The 24,379-nt window shown below is 37.9% G+C and overlaps 3 protein-coding genes and 1 long non-coding RNA gene across 7 annotated transcripts; 2 read left to right on the forward strand and 2 right to left on the reverse strand.

Annotated features, from left to right (window-relative positions):
• Positions 1-1,414: 1,414 nt before the first annotated feature.
• Positions 1,415-4,467, reverse strand: LOC121803081 (solanesyl diphosphate synthase 1, chloroplastic-like). Its single transcript, XM_042202790.1, has 6 exons — positions 4,015-4,467; positions 3,786-3,913; positions 2,934-3,061; positions 2,744-2,847; positions 2,293-2,420; positions 1,415-2,226 (listed from the first exon to the last, which is right to left on the reverse strand). The coding sequence occupies exons 1-6, from the start codon at positions 4,193-4,195 to the stop codon at positions 1,678-1,680; spliced, it is 1,218 nt and encodes a 405-aa protein (XP_042058724.1). The 5' UTR covers positions 4,196-4,467; the 3' UTR covers positions 1,415-1,677.
• A 2,226-nt stretch (positions 4,468-6,693) lies between these two features.
• Positions 6,694-10,950, forward strand: LOC121804991 (fatty-acid-binding protein 3, chloroplastic-like). The gene is made up of 5 exons (XM_042204735.1): positions 6,694-6,970; positions 9,822-9,923; positions 10,040-10,195; positions 10,274-10,488; positions 10,623-10,950. Exons 1-5 carry the CDS (start codon positions 6,757-6,759, stop codon positions 10,779-10,781), a joined length of 846 nt encoding a protein of 281 aa, XP_042060669.1. The 5' UTR covers positions 6,694-6,756; the 3' UTR covers positions 10,782-10,950.
• Positions 10,938-12,539, reverse strand: LOC121804990 (receptor-like serine/threonine-protein kinase At1g78530). Of its 4 annotated transcripts, none has more exons than XM_042204734.1 (5): positions 12,278-12,539; positions 11,872-12,207; positions 11,556-11,756; positions 11,356-11,489; positions 10,938-11,132 (listed from the first exon to the last, which is right to left on the reverse strand). In XM_042204734.1, exons 1-5 carry the CDS (start codon positions 12,537-12,539, stop codon positions 10,941-10,943), a joined length of 1,125 nt encoding a protein of 374 aa, XP_042060668.1. In that variant the 3' UTR covers positions 10,938-10,940. The 4 variants fall into 4 exon arrangements, with proteins under 4 accessions (XP_042060668.1, XP_042060667.1, XP_042060666.1 ...); XM_042204733.1 differs by having other exon boundaries at positions 11,556-11,759; XM_042204732.1 differs by having other exon boundaries at positions 11,556-11,810.
• LOC121804992 lies at positions 11,588-12,621 on the forward strand. Its single transcript, XR_006051234.1, has 3 exons — positions 11,588-11,730; positions 11,855-12,066; positions 12,158-12,621. It is a non-coding gene; the product is annotated as an uncharacterized LOC121804992 (long non-coding RNA).
• The last annotated feature ends 11,758 nt before the right edge of the window (positions 12,622-24,379 follow it).

A 24,379-nucleotide genomic window follows, 5' to 3' on the forward strand; every position in this document is an offset into this window, starting at 1 on the left:
AATTTTCAGCCCTAACCCTATAAATTTGGCGGGCTATTCGGGTCAGCCCACGGGTTGCGGGCTAAATTGACATCCCTACCCTTGAGCATGCTCTTGCGGGAAAAATATAGATGTCAGTGTTGTGCTCTTGCGGAAGAGCATGGAATTAAAAATGAATAAAGGTGGATCCGGGCCCATATCCGTGCTCTTGGCAAGAGCATGGATGTGGATACTCTTATGTTTGTCTTTTTTGATATATGAACTATATTGCTGTCAATTCTAATCTAACATGTCCCTCTCTCGATTGCCTCCACATGTCATCAAGTCATTTTACATTGTTTGTGAAGCAACTAGAAGCATTATCCCACGTAATTGAGCGAAGCTAGTGATAGTCTTTTATATAAAGAATTGAAATTAAATACTCCCCCCTCCGTCCAAAAAAATAGATAAGATTGTGAATGACACGAGTTTTAATATATAATTGGTAAAGTAAGAGAGAGATAGGAAAAATAAGAGGGAAAAAGTAATGAAATAAGTGTTAATGGATTGTGAGGTCCACATTTAGAATGACGTGTAGGATTAGTGTTGGTTGAAAATTTTCCTTTTAAAACTTAGTCTATTTTTTGTGAACGGACCAAAATGACAAAACTTGTCTATTTCTCGTGGACGGAGGGAGTAAACATGAAGAGTTACTCCAACCCATAAAATTCAACAAATTAGTTGCTCATAGACTAGATAATAAAATCCATAACAAAAAATAAATAAACATTAAAACTATCACTAGATCAAACCTGACGGGATGAATCTTGAAGCTTCAAGTCTTCTCTTCTTTTCTTGCTCCAATATCCAAAGTGAATGATGAATGATTAGTTATGGAATTGAAAGGCGTAAATCTTCGAGAGTGAATTTTGTACTCAATTTATAGACCTTTGTAATGAAGCACCATAGGGAGTATTTATAGACTTGGAGACTCATTCTCTAATTAGCTAATGGGGCGAATTAGGGTTGAATGCACTCGTCGCACTAATTTAGTGGACCGCTGACTGCTCCATGAATTCTCCATGCTCAGCAGTCCGCTGTTCAGAGGTCTTGGCTCAAGCACTTTTCACGATGGGATGCAGGACCTTGTCGTCCATTGACTAGCTCGACGACCACTAGGGTCTGCGAACCGCCGACATCATCTGAATCCTCCAATCTTCAATTTCAACATCTCTCCGTATTTTTTAAAATCTATTTTGCATATTTTTCTCACAAAACACGTCAAAATACCAATTTGTATAAATTATGCAATTACAAAACATATTTTGCATGTATAACATTCAAAACGGGTCAAATGTAGGCCTTAAAAATATACATAATCCGTGTTTATCAGTAGACTGGCTGGATTGACATCCCTATATACAACAATAGTTAAGTTAAAAAAACAGAGAAGGCCTGCTTAATATTATTAGTTTCCCATTTGATGAAGAATAAATGTATACAAGAATCAAACTTAATACTTATCCTATCGGCCATTGTCCGAAAATGTGCGCAACAAAGCACAATTGCAGCAATATAGCTACACCAATATTGTTCAAGAGAACCTATAAACATACAACAGAAAACCTTCTTTCTGATGCCTGCATTCATGCATATTCCCATTGTGTTGATCAAGACTCAACTATACACCACACCGCAGCGTGCCTAAGCAACGCGTCTTCATTTTATCCGTTCCAAATTATAGTTCACCAGCTGTTCCAGCGACAGCCTAAAGGGACTCGGGGGCAGGCAGTGGAGATTCTCAACAGCTCGATCAGCCATCTCTCTTGCCAGCTCCCGAGCCCTGTCAATCCCCCCGCTGTTCTTGACAATCTCAATAGCCTCCTCAAGAGACCCCGTCTCACAGAATTCAGAGTCAATGATGTCTCTGAGCTTCGTCTCTTTCTCAAGTGCAAATATGACCGGAGCAGTTAGGTTTCCCTTTGCTAGGTCGCTCCCAGCCGGTTTCCCCAGCTGCTCCGCTGACTGAGTGAAATCCAACACGTCATCAACAACTTGGAACGAGAGGCCCAAATTCTTACCGTACTGATACATCTTCTCGCTGATGGCACTGTCGACCCCACTGAAAATGGAGGATCCCTTGGTGCTAGCAGCAATCAAGGAGGCTGTTTTGTAGTAGCTCTTGATTAGATACTCGTCAAGGTGAACATCGCAGTCAAACAAACTCGATGCCTGCTTAATTTCACCACTCGCAAAATCTTTAATCACCTGCAACACCAATACTCAGTAACTTGCTATGATCAACAAAAGGTCACGAGCGAAGTTATAGTGCACCTGGCTTATAAGCTTGATAACTTCAAGATTCTCGAGATTTGCCAAGTACCACGATGATTGGGCAAACATGAAATCCCCAGCAAGAACAGCCACTCTTGTGCCGTATAATTGATGGACGGTTTCCTTTCCTGCAATGCATCAGTAAAATAAGACAAGCTAGTGCAGCAGCAAGTGCTCTCTTTTCGTGTTACTTGTAAGAGAAAATGTAGGTTCCAAAAAATTTGACATTTGGTCGAGCTTATGAGTGATCAAGCATAAACGATATCCATTGTTTCTCTCGCTCAGGCGTACCCCTTTTCCGTCCACTGCCACTACCCGACCTTCCTTCCCTCTACTCGGAATAATTTGTTTAGGCAGTTTTATAGTCAATGAGTATATTGAAGAGGAGTTGTATATAAAAGTATTAGCACTGAAACAATTTGGATGATATGAGAAATTTAAGAGGTCTAACCTCTCCTCATGTCGCTTTCATCTATTACATCGTCATGAATCAGGCTTGCAGTATGGATCATCTCGATGATCTCGGCCAACCTTCTATGTTCTTTGGTAAGATCCCTGAACCATGAAGACGCTAAGTAAATAGAACAACTTGAGTGTCAACTGAAGCCAGATATTGTGATTGAACGCCCTGTACGACTTACTTCAAACCAGCAATTTCTGCAGTAGCTCGTGAGACTAGAAAAACTAAAGCCGGCCGCATCCTTTTCCCACCAGCCTCGAAGATTTGCTCAGCAGCAGACATCAGAACAGGGTTTTCTGAACCAACAATCTAAAAATCATATCCAGCAGTGAGTTAGTTAAGTTTGATAGGTGCTCATATTAAAACACAATTCATGTGAACTAAAGATTCCCCAACAAGTGTTAACAAATCAAATTCGACAAGCATGAATGCTAGATGCTAAATACTAATTGACATACTCCAACTAATAGTCATTCATGCTTCATCCATTGCATCACACAAAAGTAAACCTTCTTAATTGATCGAGATTATCAATTACAGCAACAAGATTCCCATAACACCTCCATTTGATGATCATTCAATTCATATAAGAAAAGCAAGTTTCCAACCATCACTACTAATTGAGTTTTCAAAAGTCGAATCAATTCGCCATTTATATCCCTCTCCACACTACGAAAACATCTTCTATGGTTTCTCCCCCAAAATATCACATCTCAAGATAAATAGCTACAAACATCAAAGATCAAGAAGCTCACCTACTGCAGATTATCATTTACAGTAACAAAGTTGAACCTGAATGAAGAATACTATAAAAAACAACCAAGATTGACATAACACTTCCATTTGATGATCATTAAATTCATATAAGAAAAGCAAGTTTCCAACCATCACAACTAATTCAGTTTTCAAAAGTCGAATCATTTCGCCATTTATATCCCTCTCCACACTACAAAAAACATCTTCTATGGTGTCTCCCCCCCAACATCACATCTCAAGATAAACAGCTACAAACATCAAAAATCAAGAAACTCACAGACTGCAGATTCTTGTTCAATGTTAGTAAATCTTCAGAAACCACCTCGAACATATCCGACATCGAAGGAAGGCCCTTTTCCTCCTCAGCCAAATCCAAAACTGGAGGAGGAGGACCAGCAACAACCCCTATTAACAATGTCAAGAAACTCCAAGATTCAATCAAGCTATCACAATTCACGAACTACAACTACATCAAGTCAAACAATATCTCAAGCTACAAAATTTACCATTGAGAAAAGCTTCTGGAGTCTTGGTCGACAACACACGGCAGCGATTATTCAGCAGCCCCTTTCCAAAATATTTTGCAGCTACACGATTGGTGGAGACATTGGAAGAAGAGCACCCACACGCCGCAAAATCCAACCTTGTTCTACCAAACTCGAGATTGCTACATGTCACTGACATCATCACTAGAAAAAAGTAGCAACCTTTGTTTTTCCCAGAGGTGCAATAAGCCCACTTCAGAAACTCGGGAAATTTCTCATTTTTCTAGCAGAATAAGTCTCCAGTGCTGTAAAAATTGAATCTTTGGTTTAAAAAAGCAGAGAGAATGTGAAGTGTTAGTGGGTCGTGGAGTTGAGGAGTTTCTCAAAGAAGAGGAGATGCTGCTGGTTGCGAAACGTATTCATTTTGTGCAGGAAAAATTGAGTGGAGCAAAAAAATACAGCATGGATTTTTGTTTTTTTGCCTTTTTATAGATCGCCCAGGATTTATTTAAGTAGAAGCAATGGACGAGAAACATATGGTGAATCTTATCTAGCGGTCTAATTTCATTGTCTGCCCCCGACTTGAATTTTGATTGGAGGGGTTTTATTTGTAATAGAAAATATGATTGAATTAATATCTCGATACACGCATTGTAATATCAGTTTGACACGTGTATGGATAGTATTGGGTTTATAAACTTATGGCATAGATGGATTATTGATACCAATTGAAAACTTTTTCTCCAAAAATATATTATGAATCAACTAATCCTTTGGTTCCTGAAAATTTTGAACATTTGATTAGTCACGAGTTTTAATATACTCCCTCCATCTTATTATAAGAGTTATATTTGATTTGGGCACGAGTTATAAGAAAAGTAAATAAAAGTGAATTGAATAAGTTACTGAAACGTATGTCTCACTTATTTTTATTAGTTTTATAATAAAATGTGAGTAAAATAGGAGAAGTCAGATGTATGGTAATAGAGAACTAAAATCTTCACATTCATTAGGGATCACATTGAATAAAATGGTGTTCATTATAAAAGTCGGACAAATCCACATAGATTCATGCCTAGTCAAACATGATCAATTTATTTTAAATTAATTCTATCGAGTTAGTAATATCACACCATCTATAAAATTTGTGATTTCTAAGAACATTTTCAAAGTTGAAGAAACTCTCCATTCGTCCGCTATTATTTATCATTAGTTTTCTTTTTTCTCTGTCCGCCAATATTTATTACACTTACTTTTTACTCTGTACTCTTTTTAATAATAGATATTCCACCAATTCATTTTCCTCACATTTTATTAAAAAAATATAGTATAAAAATAGGATTCATATTTCACTAACTTTTTCAATTAACAATCTATCACCTTTCTTAAAGCTCACATCGGTCAAAGCAATGTTTTTAAAACCGGATCGGTAAGTGAACCGGCGAAGCTACTGGTCCATGGTTCAACCGGTCGGACCGATTCAACCACTTGTCGAACCGTTTTACTGTAGCAAATATATAAAATTAAATATATAAGTACAAAATATATCTTATTAAATTTAGTAAATGATAAAATAATTAATTATATGTTTCAAAAATGTTAAACCTTATAAATAATTAGTAATATAGTATATATAAATATTAAAATTTAGTGAATAAAATAAAATATACAAATTACTAGTATTAGTTAATGTAGATGAAAATTATAATATTTTATATGTATAGATAGATAAAGTTCATATTAAGTCAAAAAAATGTATGGGTAGAATAATATTATACTAACAAATATATATAATTAAATACAAACTAGTACTCCCTCATTCCCCAAAGAGTATGAACTATTTTCTTTTGCGTTCGTCCTTAAAGAATATGAACTTTCTAATTTTAAAAAATTCAAACAACATACTTACACATCATTTTATTTACAACTTATACCATTATCATTAGCACTTATACTATTATAATAATATGGACTCCACTCTCCACTACTCTTTCTCTCTCTCTTTGGGGACGGAGGGAGTATTATGTAGTTTAAATGGAAATATACTATAATATCAATAGATAGGGTATATAAATTAAATATATACTCTAAAAAAATTTAATATTTAGTAAATAGTACTATTAAACTATAACCAATAATTATATATCAAAAAATATAAAAAAAGTAATAAAATTAGTGAAGTAGAATTAAAATTTAGAGAAAGATAATTATATATGCATAAAAAAATATAAATGAAACTGAACTAGTTTGTGTGAATAAAAAATTTAATGATTTAGGTAGAACAATATTTAGTGTTTATGTTATCCTGGGGCCTTGCGGTGGAGTGGTAGAACTTTTATTAATTAGAGTGGAGGTCATGAGTTTAAGCCCTTTCAAAAATTGATTTTCGGTTTGCGGTTGGACCGGTCTGACCGGCCGGTTCAGACCGTTCTTAACGGTTCAACATCTCACTGGTTTAAATAGGTAAACCGGATCGAACTGTCTACCGATTTACAGTCGGACTGATCAAACCGGCCGATCCAATCCGATCCGATTTTTAAAACATTGGGTCAACGTGTGACATTTAGGGTTTAGTGTGACGTTTACAGAGGGAGTAAAAAATTCGATAGTAGTAATTTTAGGCCAGAAAAATTTATGAATCTGTCATGTTGACTATATACTTCAACCTTATTTTAATTGCAAATGGGATTAATAAACTTCAATATTCTGTCAAATTCTCTCACTCACTCACTCACTCACTCACTCACTCACTCCCACACACAGATGGCTTCAACAGTTGCAGCCTTATCCGCAATTGTTCCGTATTCATCTCTCTCTACTGCCAATTCCAAATCCTCGGATCTAAACCCCAAATTATGCTCTCTTCCGCTCAATTGCAGCAACCAATCCTTCTCTGCATTTCCTTCTCGCCTCTGCATCACCAAAAATGCTCGACTCCGCCCCCGCTTTTCACCAATTGTCTATTCCTCTTCTCCAGGTTAACAATCGAATACACATTCCTTAATTGTTGTATAAATGCTGCTCCTAATTTCTGTTCATCACTAGAATCTTCTTCTCAACTTGGGATTTTAATTGTAGTAGCATATGGTTTGTAGAGTGATGTAGCATTTTTCATTAACAGAGGCTACTATATTAACTACTGACCAAATTCTACTCCCCCCATCCCTGAAAAGTCGGCAGGGTTTTGATGCATAATTGGTAAAGTAAGAAAGAGATAAAGGTTAGCTTAAGTAGTGTTAGTGGAGAGTGGATTCCATATCATTAGTAGTATAGTGTAACGATAGAAGTTGTAAATAAAATGAGGTGTAGGGGTAATGTGTTGTTTAACAATTCCAAAATTAGAAAATCCATACTTTTCATGATAGGACTAATAAGGAAATAATAGTTCATTCTTTTCAGGGATGACGGAGGGAGTATTAGATTAGTACTAAGCAAGTATTGCTTAGGTATGTATGTGACTATGTGTAGACTGTGTAGTGGCATTTATTGGGCTTCTATTGTCCTTCTTACATTATTGTACTCCCTCTGTCCCCATAATAGATGGCACATTTGGGGAACGACACATGATTTTAGGAGAGTTGTTTTGTGTGTTAGGTGGAAAGATAAATAGTGTATTTATATAAATGTGAGAGCGAGCTTTTTCCAAAAAATGAAATATGACATCTTTTGTGGACAAACTAAAAAGAAAAGTGCAACATCTATTGTGGGATGGAGGGAGTACTATAATAATGATCACAAATTACCTTTAAACTAGGTGGAGAACCATTTAGTGATAGTTAAGTGCAAAGACAAAAAAGGAACAACATTGAAAAGTTTATAGTTACTTATAGATTGTTGTAATCCATGCGAAAATCTTCACTTGTCTATGTTGCCGAATTGGAGGCTCAGGCCATACATCGTAGTACAGATTGTAGATTCTTTTGTAGCTTCTTATATTTCTTGCTTTGCAAATTCTTTTAAAAAATATAGTGTTTTCGATTAGTCATAGATAGCATTTGCCCTTTTAGTTTTAGCTTATTAGCTTTCTATAGATGAGGCATGCTTCTATATCATTCATGAGAATAATGTTGTTGACAAGATGTTTAGAACTATTTAATAGAGTGATACACATTAAGAGTTGGAAAGTTGGAAGTTCATATGTCTTATCTTTAATTATTAGAAATCATATCTTCAAATATTAGTGGAAGTCAAGAAGTCTATCTTTGAGAGCAATGTTGAATCTTGAGTTTAGTTCAAGGGCAGTAATATATAGTAGGGTTCGTGAGGGAATTGACCTCGTAAGATTATTGTTTTATCATTAATATTTCAGTTCATTACATTCCATTTTCCATCTATTTTCTATTCTTACTATTTGTGCCAGTCTCCCTCGCCTTTGTTCTCTAACAATTTGGTACGTTGAAAGTGGATATGGACGCAAAACATGGATGCGCGTCTGGAAATGTTAGAGAAGGCGATGGAGGAAAAAGCCAACTGCCTATTCAGAAATCACAGTTCGACCTATAGATGCAAACGTTAGAGAAGGAAACTATTTAAAAATCATAGTTCGACCCATTCATGCAACAATGTGCTGCTTTGGGAAGCCTCCTAGATCACAAGGAGTTGATATCCATTTCAGAAGCCATGGAAACAACGGCGACTGTTACTGTGCCCCACCAGTTGGCACTCCTCTGGCAATTGCAATAACGTCCTTGATTTCGTCCAACGCTTCGTCTCCTCCCCTGATTGTGACAACACACATGGTTCCATACGTTCCCACTGTTTTTTCCGCTGTAACGGTCTTCTCTACTGCCCTCCATACAACAACCCACACATTTTTTTCCTTCCGGTTTCCTCCGCATCTCAACTGCAACCTCCTGCTATGGTTTCCGACTGTGTGTGTGTATTTAGTGACGGTCTTCGTCTCAAAGGACTGCAGTTGCGGCTCTTGCACCTTGTTGGAGTGGATTTTCTGTTGCAAACCTTGTCTTAGCTGACTGCAATAGTTTGCAAGCAGATTGATGCCCGACCTTGGAATATTTGGGCCATTTTTTTCGTCAGGACCTAGCCCTAATGACAAAGCCATTTCGACATTGGTGCATTTGATACACATCAAGAGTTGGAGAGCTAGAAGTCCATAAATCTATCTTTAATTATTAGAAGTGTAGAAGTCTTATCTTTGTATATTAGAAGTCAAGATGTCTATCTTTATTTCCTTAGCATTTTGGGAGTCCTATAAATAAGTACCTATAGGTTTGATAGCAATGTTGAATCTTGAGTTTTGTTTAAGGGCGTTAATTTACCATAAGGCCTCGTAAGAGGATTGTATGTCATTATTTATTTCAGTTCATTATATTCCATTCTCCATCTACATTATCTTCTTACTATTCCTGCCAACCTCCCTCGCGTCTATTCTTTAACTAAAGGGAGTATAAATAACAAGAGGAAAACTTGAATGCTATTAGGATATTAGTTTATCAATGAAACTCTGGGTAATGATTAATGAAGAATGAACAAACATAAAGCACAGAATGAGAAAAGAAAATGCAGGTGTTGCTGATTATGCTTTCTGAGTAAGCATTATTAAAGCTGTATAAGGAATAGCCATTTGGAAAACTTGGATTTGATTCAACCAATGGAAAAGGAAGAAAGCTGGATGTTCTGAAAAGTAAAAAGTAGTCATGTTAATAAATGATTGGGGAGTTCTTTGATCCGTATTCACTGCAATTACTATGCTACATTGAAACACAAAAAATTGAAGCATCTTCTCTAGTGCTCTACATTGCTTTACCATGTGTTTTACACTGAAACACAATGTAATGATGTTCTCCTGTTTATGTTATGGCTTATAGTTGTTAGCTCAGAGTATTTGGAAGAACCTCAGACCAAGGTCAAATATCAAACTTCACTGAGCCTTCCTGGTTGTTCTTCCTCACTCTCATTACTTGGAACTGGTCAGTTGTGGTACCATGTATTTATGTTATTTCTGATTTCTGATATCAGTTCTTTCTGGTCATTATTTCCTGATACTTGAGAGGCTACAACCTTTGTCATTTTGTAATACTATCAGGATACAGGGAAAAAGTGTTCGCTATTATTGGGGTGAAAGTGTATGCTGCAGGATTATATGCAAACCCATCCATCTTCAGTAAGTTAGATGCTTGGAAAGGACGTTCGCCTGCCGAGTTACAAAAGGATTCGTCATTATTTGATGCAATTTATCAGGGTAATCATCATGATAACAATGATTATTAATTCCTGAGAGATTATTGAAGAACACTAATACTCATTTTATGAAGTGCAGCTCCTCTCGAGAAATCACTGCATATTATCTTAGTAAGAGATCTAGATGGTAAGACGTTTTGGGATGCCTTGGATGAAGCCCTTTCTCCAAGAATTAAATCACCGACTCCAGTAGATGAAACTGCACTTTCTACATTCCGAGGCATCTTTCAAGGCCGTCCTCTTCAGAAAGGAACTTCCATATTTTTGACTTGGTTGGACACGGCAAAAATGCTTGTGAGTATGATATCACCATTATATCGTTATTGCCATTGTTGTATTACTATTATTTTTCATTTCTTCAGTGTCTTCCTTAGACTTCCTTCGCTAATTCAATAAACGGTTAAAAAGGTTAATCTGTACATTTGCAGGTTTTCGTAACACCTGAAGGAATTCCTTCTTCTGTTGATGCTACCATTGAGTCATCAAATGTTACATCTGCTCTCTTTGATGTGTTTCTTGGAGGTAATTCAGTTTCCCCGTCGTTGAAAGCTTCAGCTTGTATTGGATTGGCTGCAGCTCTCAAGTAATTGAAGAAATGTGGATTTTCTGTTATTCTTTTAGCTTTAAGGCTAGTTTTATTCCTAACAACATATTCTATCCCCACCGAAGAGCTTGAGTTTCGACATGCAAATAACAAATTATGTATTTTTTTATTTACTATAAAATTGAAGCACAATTGCAAGTTCTTATTTGATATCTTCTGGTTTTATCTGCTCTAGCATCTTCACAACTTCTGCCATAGTAGGCCTGTTGGTTGGCTCTGCCTCGAGACACATCAGTGCTATACTAAATACATTATTAGCTTCTTCAACCGGAAAATCAACCAAACTGCTGTCGATTACATATTCTTCTCTCTTATCTTGCACTACTGACTTTACCTGCAACAACGTGATATCAAGCACGCTTAGTGTCTGAAAGAAGATCACAAAACCTAGACTTCGCTGTAAGATAAGAGCCGAGCCTACAATGTAGTACTAGATCATTGTCCTAAAATAGTGATGCTGTCGTTGCTACTCAATATCTTGTCGTAAGATTATTTAGCTCTAAATGTCCTTGCATAGGTAGCTAGATCAAAATCATCGAGATAGTTGAGAATTTTACCCAGGTGACCAGCTTAGTTCCCTCCTCAATGAATGTCTCATCTGTTGGTTTTTTCCCTGTTAGAAGCTCCAGCAATACAACTCCAAAACTGTAGACATCTCCTTTTGCTGTGGCTTTTCCCGTATCGAAATATTCTGCAGGATATTGGAAAATCATCATCACATCACATGTTAAACTAAATCAGAGTTGAAAAAGCATACCAGGAGCCAGGTATCCGAAAGTCCCTGCTACCAAAGTCGAAACATGAGTTTTGTCCGGCTCCATCAGGGTAGCTAGTCCGAAATCAGAGACGCGGGCCTCCAAGTTATGATCCAGCAATATGTTGCTTGACTTGATATCCCGGTGTATGATGTGAGGAATGCAATCGTGGTGGAGGTAAGCTATCCCTCTCGCTGCTCCAACTGCTATTTTGTATCTCGTACACCAATCAAGAAGCATCTTGTTTAGCGACTTTCCTGAAAAATTTCCTTTATTTGATCACATTTCATTATTTGTGTAGTTTTATCGACTACATACCGTGAAGCAGTCCGTCCAAACTGCCATTAGGCATGAGGTCGTAGATGAGAAGATGATAGTGAGGAGCAGTGTAGTAACCATGAAGGGTAACTACATTCCGATGCTTGATGTCTCCCATGGCCGCCAGCTCTCTCTGAAAGCCGCGATCTTGATCTGCTGCGTCACCTAGTCTGTTAAGTCTCTTAACAGCAAAAGGTATGCAGTCATCGATGATGAGCTTGTAGACCGTCCCAAAGCCACCTGATCCAATGATATCCTTGTTGCTGAGCTTCATCGTCTTCTTCAGAAACACATCCGGTTTAATCCCGGGAGATCTGAACAGCACTAGTTTCCCTCCTGACATAACAAAGCATAAAAAGTGAGAGCCGCTCGACACGAGGAAATGAACGATGAAGAGAAGAAGCACCTCGGAAACTATCTTGATTGTGCATTTGCCTTCGTTTCCAGCGGCGGTAGCACAGGACTGCCATGACGATCTTCGAGATGGCGAAGAAAACGACAGAAATGGCGATGTATAATGCAATGTTACTTCCCATCTGATTTTTGGTGATGGCGTCTGCAACAAAACTATGAAATTGAAGATAAGATTTTTGAAAATAGTGGCTTTTTGTTGATTGTTGAGTTGAGAAATAGGTATGGTATGTGATGGCTAAATAATTTGTTGACATTATTAGAAAATGGCATATACATGTTAGAGTTGGACAGTATTACTGTATTATGAGTATACCCTTGGATTGTCGTCTATGTTTACACGCGTCTTGATTTCAATGACTACAGACAGGAAAATTCCAATAACGAACTCCCACCGTATCTGAATAAGAGTCACATTTCTTTTTAGCACGAGTTTTAAGAAATATTTAAAAAGGTGAGTAGAAGAAAGTTAGTGGAATATGAGTTTTATAATTATGTTTTTGTGCTGATAATTTTAATACACAGTATTGAAAGTTATTAGTTATTACTATAAATTAGTTAGCACACTAATGCAACCCTATATATATATATATATATATATATATACTCCCTTTATAGTAGATGTATTTCTTTTTGACACGAGATTTAAGAAAAACTGGGTTACGTGAGTTAAGTAAATAAATAATAAAGTAGAAAAGGAAAAAAGATAGAGAGATGAAGAGAAAATAAAGTAGTAGAGAAAAACGTTGTTTTTTGCCAAAAAAAAAGGAAATGACTCAGATAGACGGCTACAGTGGACAACCCAAAAAAAAGTGCGACTCAGCTACATAGGGACGGATGCATCATTAGTTTTAAATGATACATACAGTAAATGAGTGGAGTGAGTTAATAGAATATGGGGCATTTTATTATGTATAGTAACAATGAACCGGGACTCATATATGCAGACGGACCAAAATAAAGAAATTGAACTTGTATTTGTGAACTGAAGAAGAAGTACTATACAATTTTTGACGTGTTACAATTTTGACCAAAATAAGATCGTTGCTGCCGACAAATGGAATTCCTAAATTTTTACCTATATACTACTGTTGAAAGTTTTATTCAAACAATAGGTTTCAATTGCCTCATATTCCCATACTATTGGAATTTTTTCTCAGCAATAGGCTTCAACGACCTCATATTCCCATACCGTGGTGGGGTAGCAATTACCCTGGCCTCGAAACATAATGTATGCTTTTATAAAATCACCTATATTTATTACTCCTCCAATTGCTATTTATAGTCCAGTTTGATTCAGTGCTAATTTTAATAAATTTTTAACTTTGTAAAAAAAAAAATAGACTGGAAGTAGCAAGTGAAATATAATCTCACGTTATATATGAATTTTATAATGAAATGCGTATGTGATGATTTAATGTAGTGTGAGGTCACCTTACTAAAAATGGAAATAAGTAAAACTTTAAATCACTTACATATATACCAAAATAGTAAAATGAAACATTATTTTGCGGAGGGAGAAAATATTTATTTTGTTATTAGACCAAGTATATATAACATATCCACGAGATGGTGCTTTTTCAACTCTCTCAAAATGGAATCTATTCCAGATGTATATATCATGGTTCCTTATTTCACTGACGGCCTCTGTTCTAATTTGTGGGCATCTCGAAAAATGAAACTAATTACCTAAAAATTTAAGGCTACTCCATATCTTAGTGGAATTATTTTATTTACTCCTAGTTCCCATAGAAGCTAAAAGCCTAAAAATAAGTTATGCAATGTGAGTAGTCGCTACATCCATATGTTGGAGTTGGAATTTGAATTTCTGAAACTCAGTAATATACTTTGATTTAACCAAACCTAAAAATATGCTAGCAGAAAAAAATAATTTCTCTATATATTAGTAAAAAAAATAAACAATAGCATAATCAAATTTCCTTTTTAGTTTATGAGAAGACCTTAATACATGATCGATTAATCCTACTCTTAAAGATCATATATTCAAAAGTATAGCTTCTTATTTAACTTATCCACGCGCTGTTATCAAAATCCTCACAATAAAGTAAAATTGAATTATAACCAAGATTATTGACTAATGAGATTAAGATGGCATCCAAGATTATTGAATAATGAGATTAAGATGGCATCGAAAATGTGGTAGAAACTAAAAGTGAAGAAATCAGTAAAACATGACAGAGATGGAGTAAAAATGCATAAGGTCATCTGCAACGCTGTCTCTTAACCGTCTCATCTCTTAACTATTCATGGGTCTCACTGTACTTTTCACTCCATCTCTTAACTAAGAGATAGCACCTGCAACCCTTCATCTCTTATCCGTCTCTTAACCATCTCATCCCTTAACTATTCATTCAATTTCATTTTTTATTTTTATTTCCAACAAATTCAATTAATAAAAACACATTTCATTAAATAAAATAAAATTACAACTTAAAATTCTAAAAAAATTAAAAAATATATAATTGAAAATCCTAAAAAAATGAAAAATACATAATTTAATTTCTTCCGCTCACTCTCTCTAAATTCAAAATCTCAAAGCTCAAAGAAGCAGAAGAAAGATCATGTGCGTCTACCGGTTGCCAAATTTTGCTAAAATGTGCTCCATTAGATCATATTGGAGTTGGGCGTGGGCGGTAGAATCACGTGTCCTTACCCGATTAGACAACCGATCTTGCATAGACGGATGCACTCCACTGCGAGGCAGAGTACTTGCGGTAGAGCTTCCGAGGGTTTCAGGGTCGAACCAATTTCCCGCCTCAGGGCCTTCGTCGGTGGCAATCATGTTGTGCAAGATTATGCACGTATACATGATGTCAACCATATTCTCCATAAACCACGTACGAGCCGGGGCTTTGACAATGTTGAAGCGCGCTTGGAGAACCCCAAACGCCCTCTCCACATCCTTGCGAGCAGCCTCTTGCTTCTGCGCAAAAAGAGCCTATTTTTCGTTCACCGGCCTGTTGAACGTCTTCACGAAGGTTGGCCACTTCGGGTAGATGTCGTCGGAAAGATAGTACCCCATTTTATACCGCCGGTTGTTAGCGATGAAGTTGATGGCCGGCGCTTTACCATCCAAAACTTCGGCGAAGAGGTCGGATTGGTTGAGCACGTTGACGTCCTTGTTCGATCCGGGGACCCCGAAGTACGCATGTCAAATCCATAGCCGGTAGTCGGCAACGACTTCGAGTATAACGGTGGGGTGAGTGCCTTTGTGGTCGCTCGTGTATGACCCCCTCCACGTCACAGGGCAATTCTTCTATTGCCAATGCATGCAATCGACGCTGCCAAGCATCCCGGGGAATCCGTGCACTTCTTCGTGAAGGTGGAGCAGAAACTGACAATCTGCAGTGCTTGGCTTCCGGAGAAATTCGTCGGTGAAGGCTGCCCAGACGCCTTTGCAGAAGTTCATCAAGCACATTCTCCCAGTGCTTTCTCCAATGTGGAGGTATTCGTCGAACAAATCCGCCGTTTGTCCAGTAGTAAGCTGACGGATTGCTGCAGTACATTTCTGCAGCGTCGTGTGGCTGGGACGGCCGACAGCGTCGAACCCTTCTTGGAAGAACTTTTCCCGGGCTGCCAATGTATTTGCGATGTGCAGAAATAGCAGTTTCCGCATGCGGAAACGACGACGGAAGCAGGTCTCTTCCCATACCGGGTTATCACAGAAGTAGTCGCGTACTAACCTTGCGGCGGCTTCCTCCCGGTTACGATGGATGTAAGTCCGGGATCGTCGTTGGGGCGGCGCGGCTTCCTCCGCCTCCCTTCGTCGATCTTCTTCAAGCGATTCTTCCATTATTCGACGCATTTGCTCAAATGGATCCATGAATGGATTAAATTTGGGAGAAGAATAAAAGAGATGATTTGAGATGAAAATTGGAGAGGAAAGAGAGATGATTTGAGAAGAATAGATGTGTATTTGTGTGTGTGAAAGAGGAGTATTTATAGAATAAAAAAAGAAAAAATAAATAATTTTTTTTAAATGACCGTTGAACGGTCATATTACCGTTTTTTAATTTTTATTTATTTATTTATTTATTAAATTCAAAATTTAAAAAATAAATGGTTTATTGCGTCAGAGTGACGAAGCCCACTCGCGGGCCGGCGAGTGGGCGTCACGCGTGGCGCCAGCGCGCGGGCATGTGACGAGCTGGCGCGCCATCCGTCTTGGTGTGACAGGCGTCTCGGCGAGACAAGGACGAGACGGGACGCTGCAACGCGTCTCGCGCCTGTCTTGTCTCGGAGGGACGAGATAAGAGATACCCGCGGGACGCGTTGCGTGTGCTCTAATGATGTTGTAGTTGAAATTTGAATGTGAAAAATTTTGAGTGTATTACCCTTTACGGAAAGGACACGTGAATCTCGATCAAATGAAGACCTTTATTTACATGAATAATGTGACAAATTCAATTTCGTAAATATAATATTTATGTTCTTGTTCCCACCAATTACGCCTCAGGACAAACGTGTGTCGGTGAAGTGCTTTTAGGAGAAATCGATAAAATCAATTTGATAAAAGATTTCCCTTTTAAAAATTACTCCATTTTATAATAATTTCTACATTTTTAATTCATGAATACAACATTGACAATTATGTCACTCCAATTGTTTCAAAATTAAATGAAATTAATAGTTCATTATTTCTAGAATAATTTAAAGTTGGTGTACAAAATGGTAATAACTTATTGATAAATAATTCTTTAAAAAATTGCAGAACTTTTTATTTGGAATATAAAATTAAATTTTCTTTATTTTATCAGATTTGAATCTACAATATATGCATTGAGATTGAGATGAAAATGTATTACCAACTAAGTCACTTGTCGAATTATAAAATTAAACTTGGTTTCTCAATTCAAAATTCGTATGATAGTGTACATAGTATAAGTTGGGCTGGACCTCGTTGGGCTAAGGTTTGGTATGTAAATAATAAGTCAAAATTCAAAATTCAATTTCAACTTCACACCTCAAAAGCAAATTCTATTTTCCGACACTCCCCAAGTTAAAAATAAGTCATACTAGTATTTAAATAAATTCGTCCACTATACTTGTCTTTATTTATTTACAATTTTCTCACAATTTATTACTCTTACTTATTTATTACTTATAATCATATGGCTCGTCATTTCAACCATTCTCTCTTTTTCTTTCTTATTTTTCTACCACAGGTTTAGCCCGGACATTTTCGACCAAGGACATGTCTGCCTCGCGTCACGCATAAGTTGGATTCACACACATATTGTTCTTTTATGAATATTTACTTCTAACCCTGAAATATGTAGCTTAAAACATGTCAAAATCTTTGTAGGTAAGTTGTAATTAATTGTTCGCATCTTAAAATCAACCTTCATTTGACATGTCCATCTTCTGTTGTAATGTGCTACCATACTCATTTATTCTGAATATAGATAACAACTTCTCAAAATTAATATTCTTCAAAAAAAACTAGTGGAAAAAGGACATATTTTAATTTTTACTGGCTTATTTATAGTCTCATGTGATCCACCTTTAAAATATGTAGTTTAGTAGATACGTTAATATAAGATCAAGACAATTAAAGTATGATCGACATTTAAAATAAGAATCAAAATAAAACTCTGGATTTCGGGCTGAGACGTTAGAGCATCCACTATAGGGACGGCGCGCCGGCCGCCCCGGAACCTCCGCTGCGGCGGCTAACTATAGCGGGAGAAGCGACCGCCCCGGTGCGGATGCTTTTTTTGGGGCTGAAGGGCGATCGGCGACTAGGCGCCGAGGACGCGCCGACAGGCGCGCGGGCCTATAGCGCGGTGGTGAGCGGCGCACCGGTAGGGGGGCGAACAAATTTTTTTGTCTTCATTTTTTAAAAATTTATTTAATTTACCTATAAATACACCCTATTTCCCTCATTATTTTGCACACCATTCCAACTCTTTATTAAAACTTTCTCTCACTAAAATTTGTGGATTCCATTGGTATTAAAAATGGACGATTTGCGGAATGACGCGTGGAATTCTCTAATTCAAGAGGTACAGAGGGAAGCCGAAGAGGAGGATGCGACGTGGGCGGCGGAATTGGCGGAGGCCGCGCTCCCTCGTGCGATTACTCATCGTCGGACCATCCAACGAGACCATAGCGGAGTGCACCAGCGGCTAATGGCAGACTACTTTGTGGATAACCCGTTACCCACCCGAGATTTTCCGTCGGCGTTTCAGAATATCGCAACGACTCTTCACCCATATAGCGGCGGATTTGGCGGAGCGGTACATGTGTTTCACCCTCAGGAGTGATTGCACTGGCCGGATCGGGATGTCTACTTTTTCAGAAATGCACTGCTGCAATTAGGCAGCTTGCCTATGTCGGACCGGATGCTATGTTCGACGAATACCTACAGATGGGTGAGACGACTAGTCTAACGGTGCTCAGGCAGTTTTGTAAGGGGATCCGGAAAATCTTTGATCCGGAGTTCCTACGAAAGCCAACCTCTGATGAGTGCCAGAGACTGCTAGATATGTACGGTTTGGTGCACGGTTTCCCAGGGATGTTAGGAAGCATCGATTGCATGCATTGTGAGTGGAAAAACTGCCCGGTGGCGTGGAAAGGCCAGTTCACTACTGGTTTCAAAAGCAAAGGTCCATCGATGATTCTGGAAGCCGTTGCTGATTACCGTTTTCGGATCTGGCATGCGTATTTCGGTGTTGCAGGTTCAAACAACGACATCAACGTTCTGCAGTCATTGCCTCTCTTCAATGATGAGTGTCGGGGGGAGGGTCCAGAAATCAGCTTCGTAGCCAACGGAACGCAGTACCACAGGGGATACTATTTGGCAGATGGGATATACCCTCATTGGCCCGTATTCGTCAAGACCGTTCGCCAACCGGTTGGACCGAAGAAACAATATTTTGCGCGAAAACAAGAGGCTGCTAGGAAGGATGTTGAGCGAGCTTTTGGTGTGCTCCAAGCGCGATGGGCCATTATACGGTGCCCAACACGAGTTTGGCACGAATATTATGTTAACATGTATCATATTGCACAATATGATAATAGAAGATGAAGGATTTGTTGCAGAGCGCTGTGCACCGGAAGATGGTGCAAGTTCAAGTCACGGTGTTGCCTCCTACCGATTTAGATGGGTGTACCACGTAGTAATGAATATTTGCTCCAACGTTTCACTGATATGCGCAGGAGCACAGCACATGCCACACTCCAAACCGATTTGATTGAGAGGTATGGGCACGTAGGGGAGGGGGACAGCGTGAAAAACATGTGTGATTTTCTATAGATTAAATTTTCGTTGTATAATTTTCTCATTACTTTAATATGACGAAAATTTAGTGTTCAATTTTAATTTATTTAATTATAACCGTTTTTTCTAATTATGTGTAGTCCGATAATTTTAATTATAATTGAATTAAAATATGAAAATAAAAAATTAAAGTGAAAAGTGGCTAAAAAAAGTGTCAACTATTGCTGCGGACACTTTTTTTTGTGGGCGCGAATAAATACGAAGTGGCTGTGGAAAAAAAATGGCGGGGCTATTGGAAGTGTCCACCTTAGAGTGGACGCTCTTAATCCATCCTTTTCAGAGTTGGACATATGAATTAATTCGACGCAGGCCTTGGCACGCCAAGATGGGCCTAAGCGTCAAACATAGATCACACAGATAAACCATCTTATCTACCTAATAGTCATTATCCAAATAATAGTCTAGACTTCCAAACATGGTGTTTGGATTATAGCTTTTTCCTATAATTAATCATATTGACACTATTTTTGAATTTTAGTCAAGGGAGTTGTGATGTTATTCTTTTGTGGATGTAGTCAAACAAAAGGATATATCCTCAATATCTATAAATTCATAATCATCTGTATTTGTAATAAATGTTACTCCCTCCGTCCATCTTAAGATGACACGTTTTCCTTTTTAGTTTGTCCCAACTAAGATGACACATTTCCTTTTTTTAGAAACTTTCTCTCTCCAATTAATATACTCAACCACTTTTTCTCACTTCTATTAAAATATTCATCTTTCTTTATCTCTCTACTTTAATACTTACACCCACATTTTCTCTCTCCAATTAAACACTTTGACCTGACACGAATTTTAAGAAATGTAATGAAAATTGAGTTGAAAAAGTTAGTGGAATGCGGGGCATACTTTTATATATTAGTTTTATAATAAAATATGAGTATGGAGAGTTAGTGGAATATGAGGTCCACTACCAAAAATGGTAAAAAGTGAAATGAGACAAATTTTGTGGAACGGACGGAAATGAAAAAATTGGACAAACTTTCATGGACGGTGGGAGTACATTATACTTTCTCTGTTCCACTCTAAACGGACCATTTCTATTTTGACACGAGAATTTGTTGTAGTGTTATTTTATGAGTTAAATTAAGAGAATAAAGTAAGAAAGATGAAAAATAGAGAGAATGATGTTTCCATTTTTAGAAATGTATCATCTAGAGTTGAACATCATAAAAAAATGTGTCACTTATAATAGGATGAAGGGAATATTTCGATTTTGACTAATCTTAGTTCTCACTTCTCACCCTACACCCTACAAAATGGGGCATTTCAAATGCACAACTTTGTCCAAATTCATTTAATTTAAAAGATAAATATTAATCTATTGGATAGCGAGGTTATACAAAAACATACTACTCCACTAGATTGTATTTTTTCAATATAACATGTAGGCTCCTTTTGGGACATGGAATTGGAAGAAATTGAATTCTAATTCAATTCCAAATCTTATATTTGGTAAAATGAAGTAATTGATATGAAATTGAATTTGAATAATTTGTGCACACACACTATACATAAAATACACACTCACACACACTTCACACAAAATACATATACTATACACACATAATACACACACTTCACACACTACACACATTTCACACACTACACAAATTTCACACATTTCACACACTACACACACTTCACACATTTCACACACTTCACACACTACACAAATTGCACACACTACCTGCACTATACATATTTCACACACTACACACATTTCACACATTTTTCACACTACACACACTACACAAATTTCACACACTTCACACACTGCATAGATTTCACACATTTCACACATTGCACACACTACACAAATTTCACACATTTCCCGCACTACACACATTTCACATACTACACACGCTACATAAATTTCACACACCTTCACACTTTACACACATTTACACATTTTAAGCATCCGATTTTTGGATTTTTTTTTTCCAGTTTAGATTTTTTTTTTCGATCTGAATAAAAAGACTGAAATTTTACAAAGTTTAAATTGAACCAAATTTGAAATTTTGGTTTGTGAATAGGGTGTGTATTTTGGGTATAGTGTGCGTAGTGTGTGTATTTTGTGTAAAATTTGTGTCGTGTGTGTATTTTGTGTGTAATGTGTGTAGTATGTGTATTTTGTGTAGTGTGTGTATAGTGTGAAATGTGTGAAATTTATGTAGTGTGTGTAGTGTGTAAATTTGTTTAGTGTGTGTAGTGTGTGAAATTTGTGTAGAGTGTGTAATGTGTGTAGTGTATGAAATATGTGTAGTGTGTGAAATTTGTGTAGTGTGTGAAGTGTGTGAAATGTGTGTAGTGTGTTGATAAGGCTAATTTCATGCATTGATTAAAGGGTTGAATTCGTGCATTTACGGGGTCTAACACATCTTTTTAAGCTAGGTGTGTATAAAGTTTGCCAGGTCCAGGAAGAGGAGAGGACAATTGCATGACCCAAGGAATCTGGCGAATAAGTGAGCATTGTGGAGAAAATGACTAGACGGAGGAGATCACGAAGCTGAAGGGCAGAATGGAGATTTCTGCGAAGGCTTCTAGAAGATCAAACCCGCATCTATATAAGGGAGAGATCATGCAATTCAGGGAGGACTTCTTTTTTTTTGGGCACTTTGCTCTTGGCTCTCTCAGCTCACTCACTTCCACACACTTGGGGGAATGTTCGGGACTTTGTAGGGGTTCGGGTCATATCATTTGCTGTTTGATGTTGGGTAATACCGTCCTTGTGTAGGGGCGAAGATACAATTATTTGCTTTCATTTTATTCGTCATCGTGAATTTCACCGAGCTTCGCTGTTCGAAACTCGGCCCTGTTTTCTATTGAATTCTCGTTATCTATGCATTTTCTGTTTCTGTATTTACTTTACTGCTGTTGATTTCGATTATGAATGCAAATTGTTTTGAGTTTGACGTAGTTGCTGCACAGAATGTTTGTTTTTCGCGTTTGCTTGGTTGAGTTGGAGAAGAATCGTTGAGGATTGTTGTTGATCGGGGTAGATCTGTTGAATTGGAGTTTATGAAGTTAATTTTGGTGGTTGTTGAGTTTGGATTGCTAGGATCCGGAGTGGATTGAGCATCCGATGTGTGGATCTGAAACAGAGTAGTTGAAGTTAGATGCCGAGTTTTCGTGTTTACGTTTCATTCCGTCTAGTATATGTAGTTCTGTTCTATTTCCAGTTAATTGCAAGTTTCCGACGTCCGAACTCTCACATTTTGTTTGAATCTGGATTTGTGCTCTGTTTTCTTCATGTTCGCGTTTGATTCAGGTAATGAGATGCACATCATTGTTAGTTAAATTTTGAGTTTGTTAGTTGCAGCGTTTTTCCGTACTTTCTATTTCTGGAAAATGGTCCCCACTATTTACTCGCTTTCTGTCTAGCTATATTAGGTGGTCGTTGGCTCGGTCTAGGAAGTTAGTTTGATATCTCGTAGTTACAATGATGTTCGATGTCTGCATGATGTTTTCAGTTTCCCAGGTCTAGTGTTAGATTTTGTTCCTAAGTCTAGTAATAGTTACGCCTCAACCCAAATTTGCGTGGTAGCAGCCATTCACTTTTCCAGAGTCTTCTAAATGCTTTCTTACGCGTCCATCTTCGTGGGATCGACCCATGCTTCCCTATACTAATCCATAGTATAGCTGGTTGAGGGTTTTTGAAAGCGCAAGGGGTTTGTGTGTCCGACAACCGAGACTTCCAGGAGCCTCTGAGTTCCTAGACCTTGTGATCTAGCGGATTCTCTGGACCTGAGGGATCGACCTAGCATAAAAGTATACACGAATCTTCGGTTAAATATGCTGCTTCAAATGGTGCCGTTGCCGGGGATGGATGGCGTAGTTTATGATTGTGTTTAGAGATTTTGGCGTATATATTTATGATTTGTTTTTCTTTCTCTTTATTTGCAGTTTATGAGTAGAGGCTTATGGTTTGGACACTGGGGTAACTCATCTGGGTGGAGGAACGATCAGTTTACTTGGAAGGTCAGGGACACAACATCTACGGTCACCACCAGATCGGGGTTATCTACGGGAGATCCATTCCCGTTTGGTTCGGAGAGTGACGACGATTGGAGTTCATCAGGAAAGGAGGATCCAAAGTCAACTTCAGAAACAGATACAGAGGAGGCAGAGATCAGAGACATGGCACACGTAGTCGATCCAATCCGGAGATCGGTTCGCTCACTGCCCATCTAGATGGTGAGCCAACTCAGGCTATAGTTATGAATCCGCGTCAAAGGGCCATCGATATTAAGACAAATGTGTTAGGCATTCTACCGACGTTCTCTGGACGCAGGAACGAGTGTCCATACGAGTCTCCTAAATGAGTTTAGCAAGCTGTGCAGTATTCAGAAAAGGCCAAACGATGCGACGGAGGAGGACTACCGCTTACGTGCAATTCCGTTCGCCTTGAAGGGAGAGGCCAATACATGGTTGCTGAGGCTGCCCCCGGATTCTATCCGTACATGAGGGGACTTCGAGTTGGAGTTCATGGATTACTTTTTCCCTTTGAACAAGACGAACGCCCTCAAGAAGGAGATCGTGGAATGCAAGCAGGAGTACGATGAGTCTCTGAGTCAATATTGGTCGCGATTCAAAGGATTGCTAGATGCTTGCCCAAACCACAGGATGATCGAGGCAAAGATTTACTATCTGTTCTATGAAGGAGAAAACTCTGAGTCAAAGGATTTGATGAATTCCTCGAGCGGGGGAAATTTTACAAAGAAAAAGGGAAGTGAAACAAGAGAAATTTTGGGAAAGCTGATAGAGGTACGACAGTCCGAGGAATGTTAT

This window comes from Salvia splendens, chromosome 5, assembly GCF_004379255.2.
Source record: "Salvia splendens isolate huo1 chromosome 5, SspV2, whole genome shotgun sequence".
Lineage (NCBI taxonomy): Eukaryota > Viridiplantae > Streptophyta > Magnoliopsida > Lamiales > Lamiaceae > Salvia > Salvia splendens.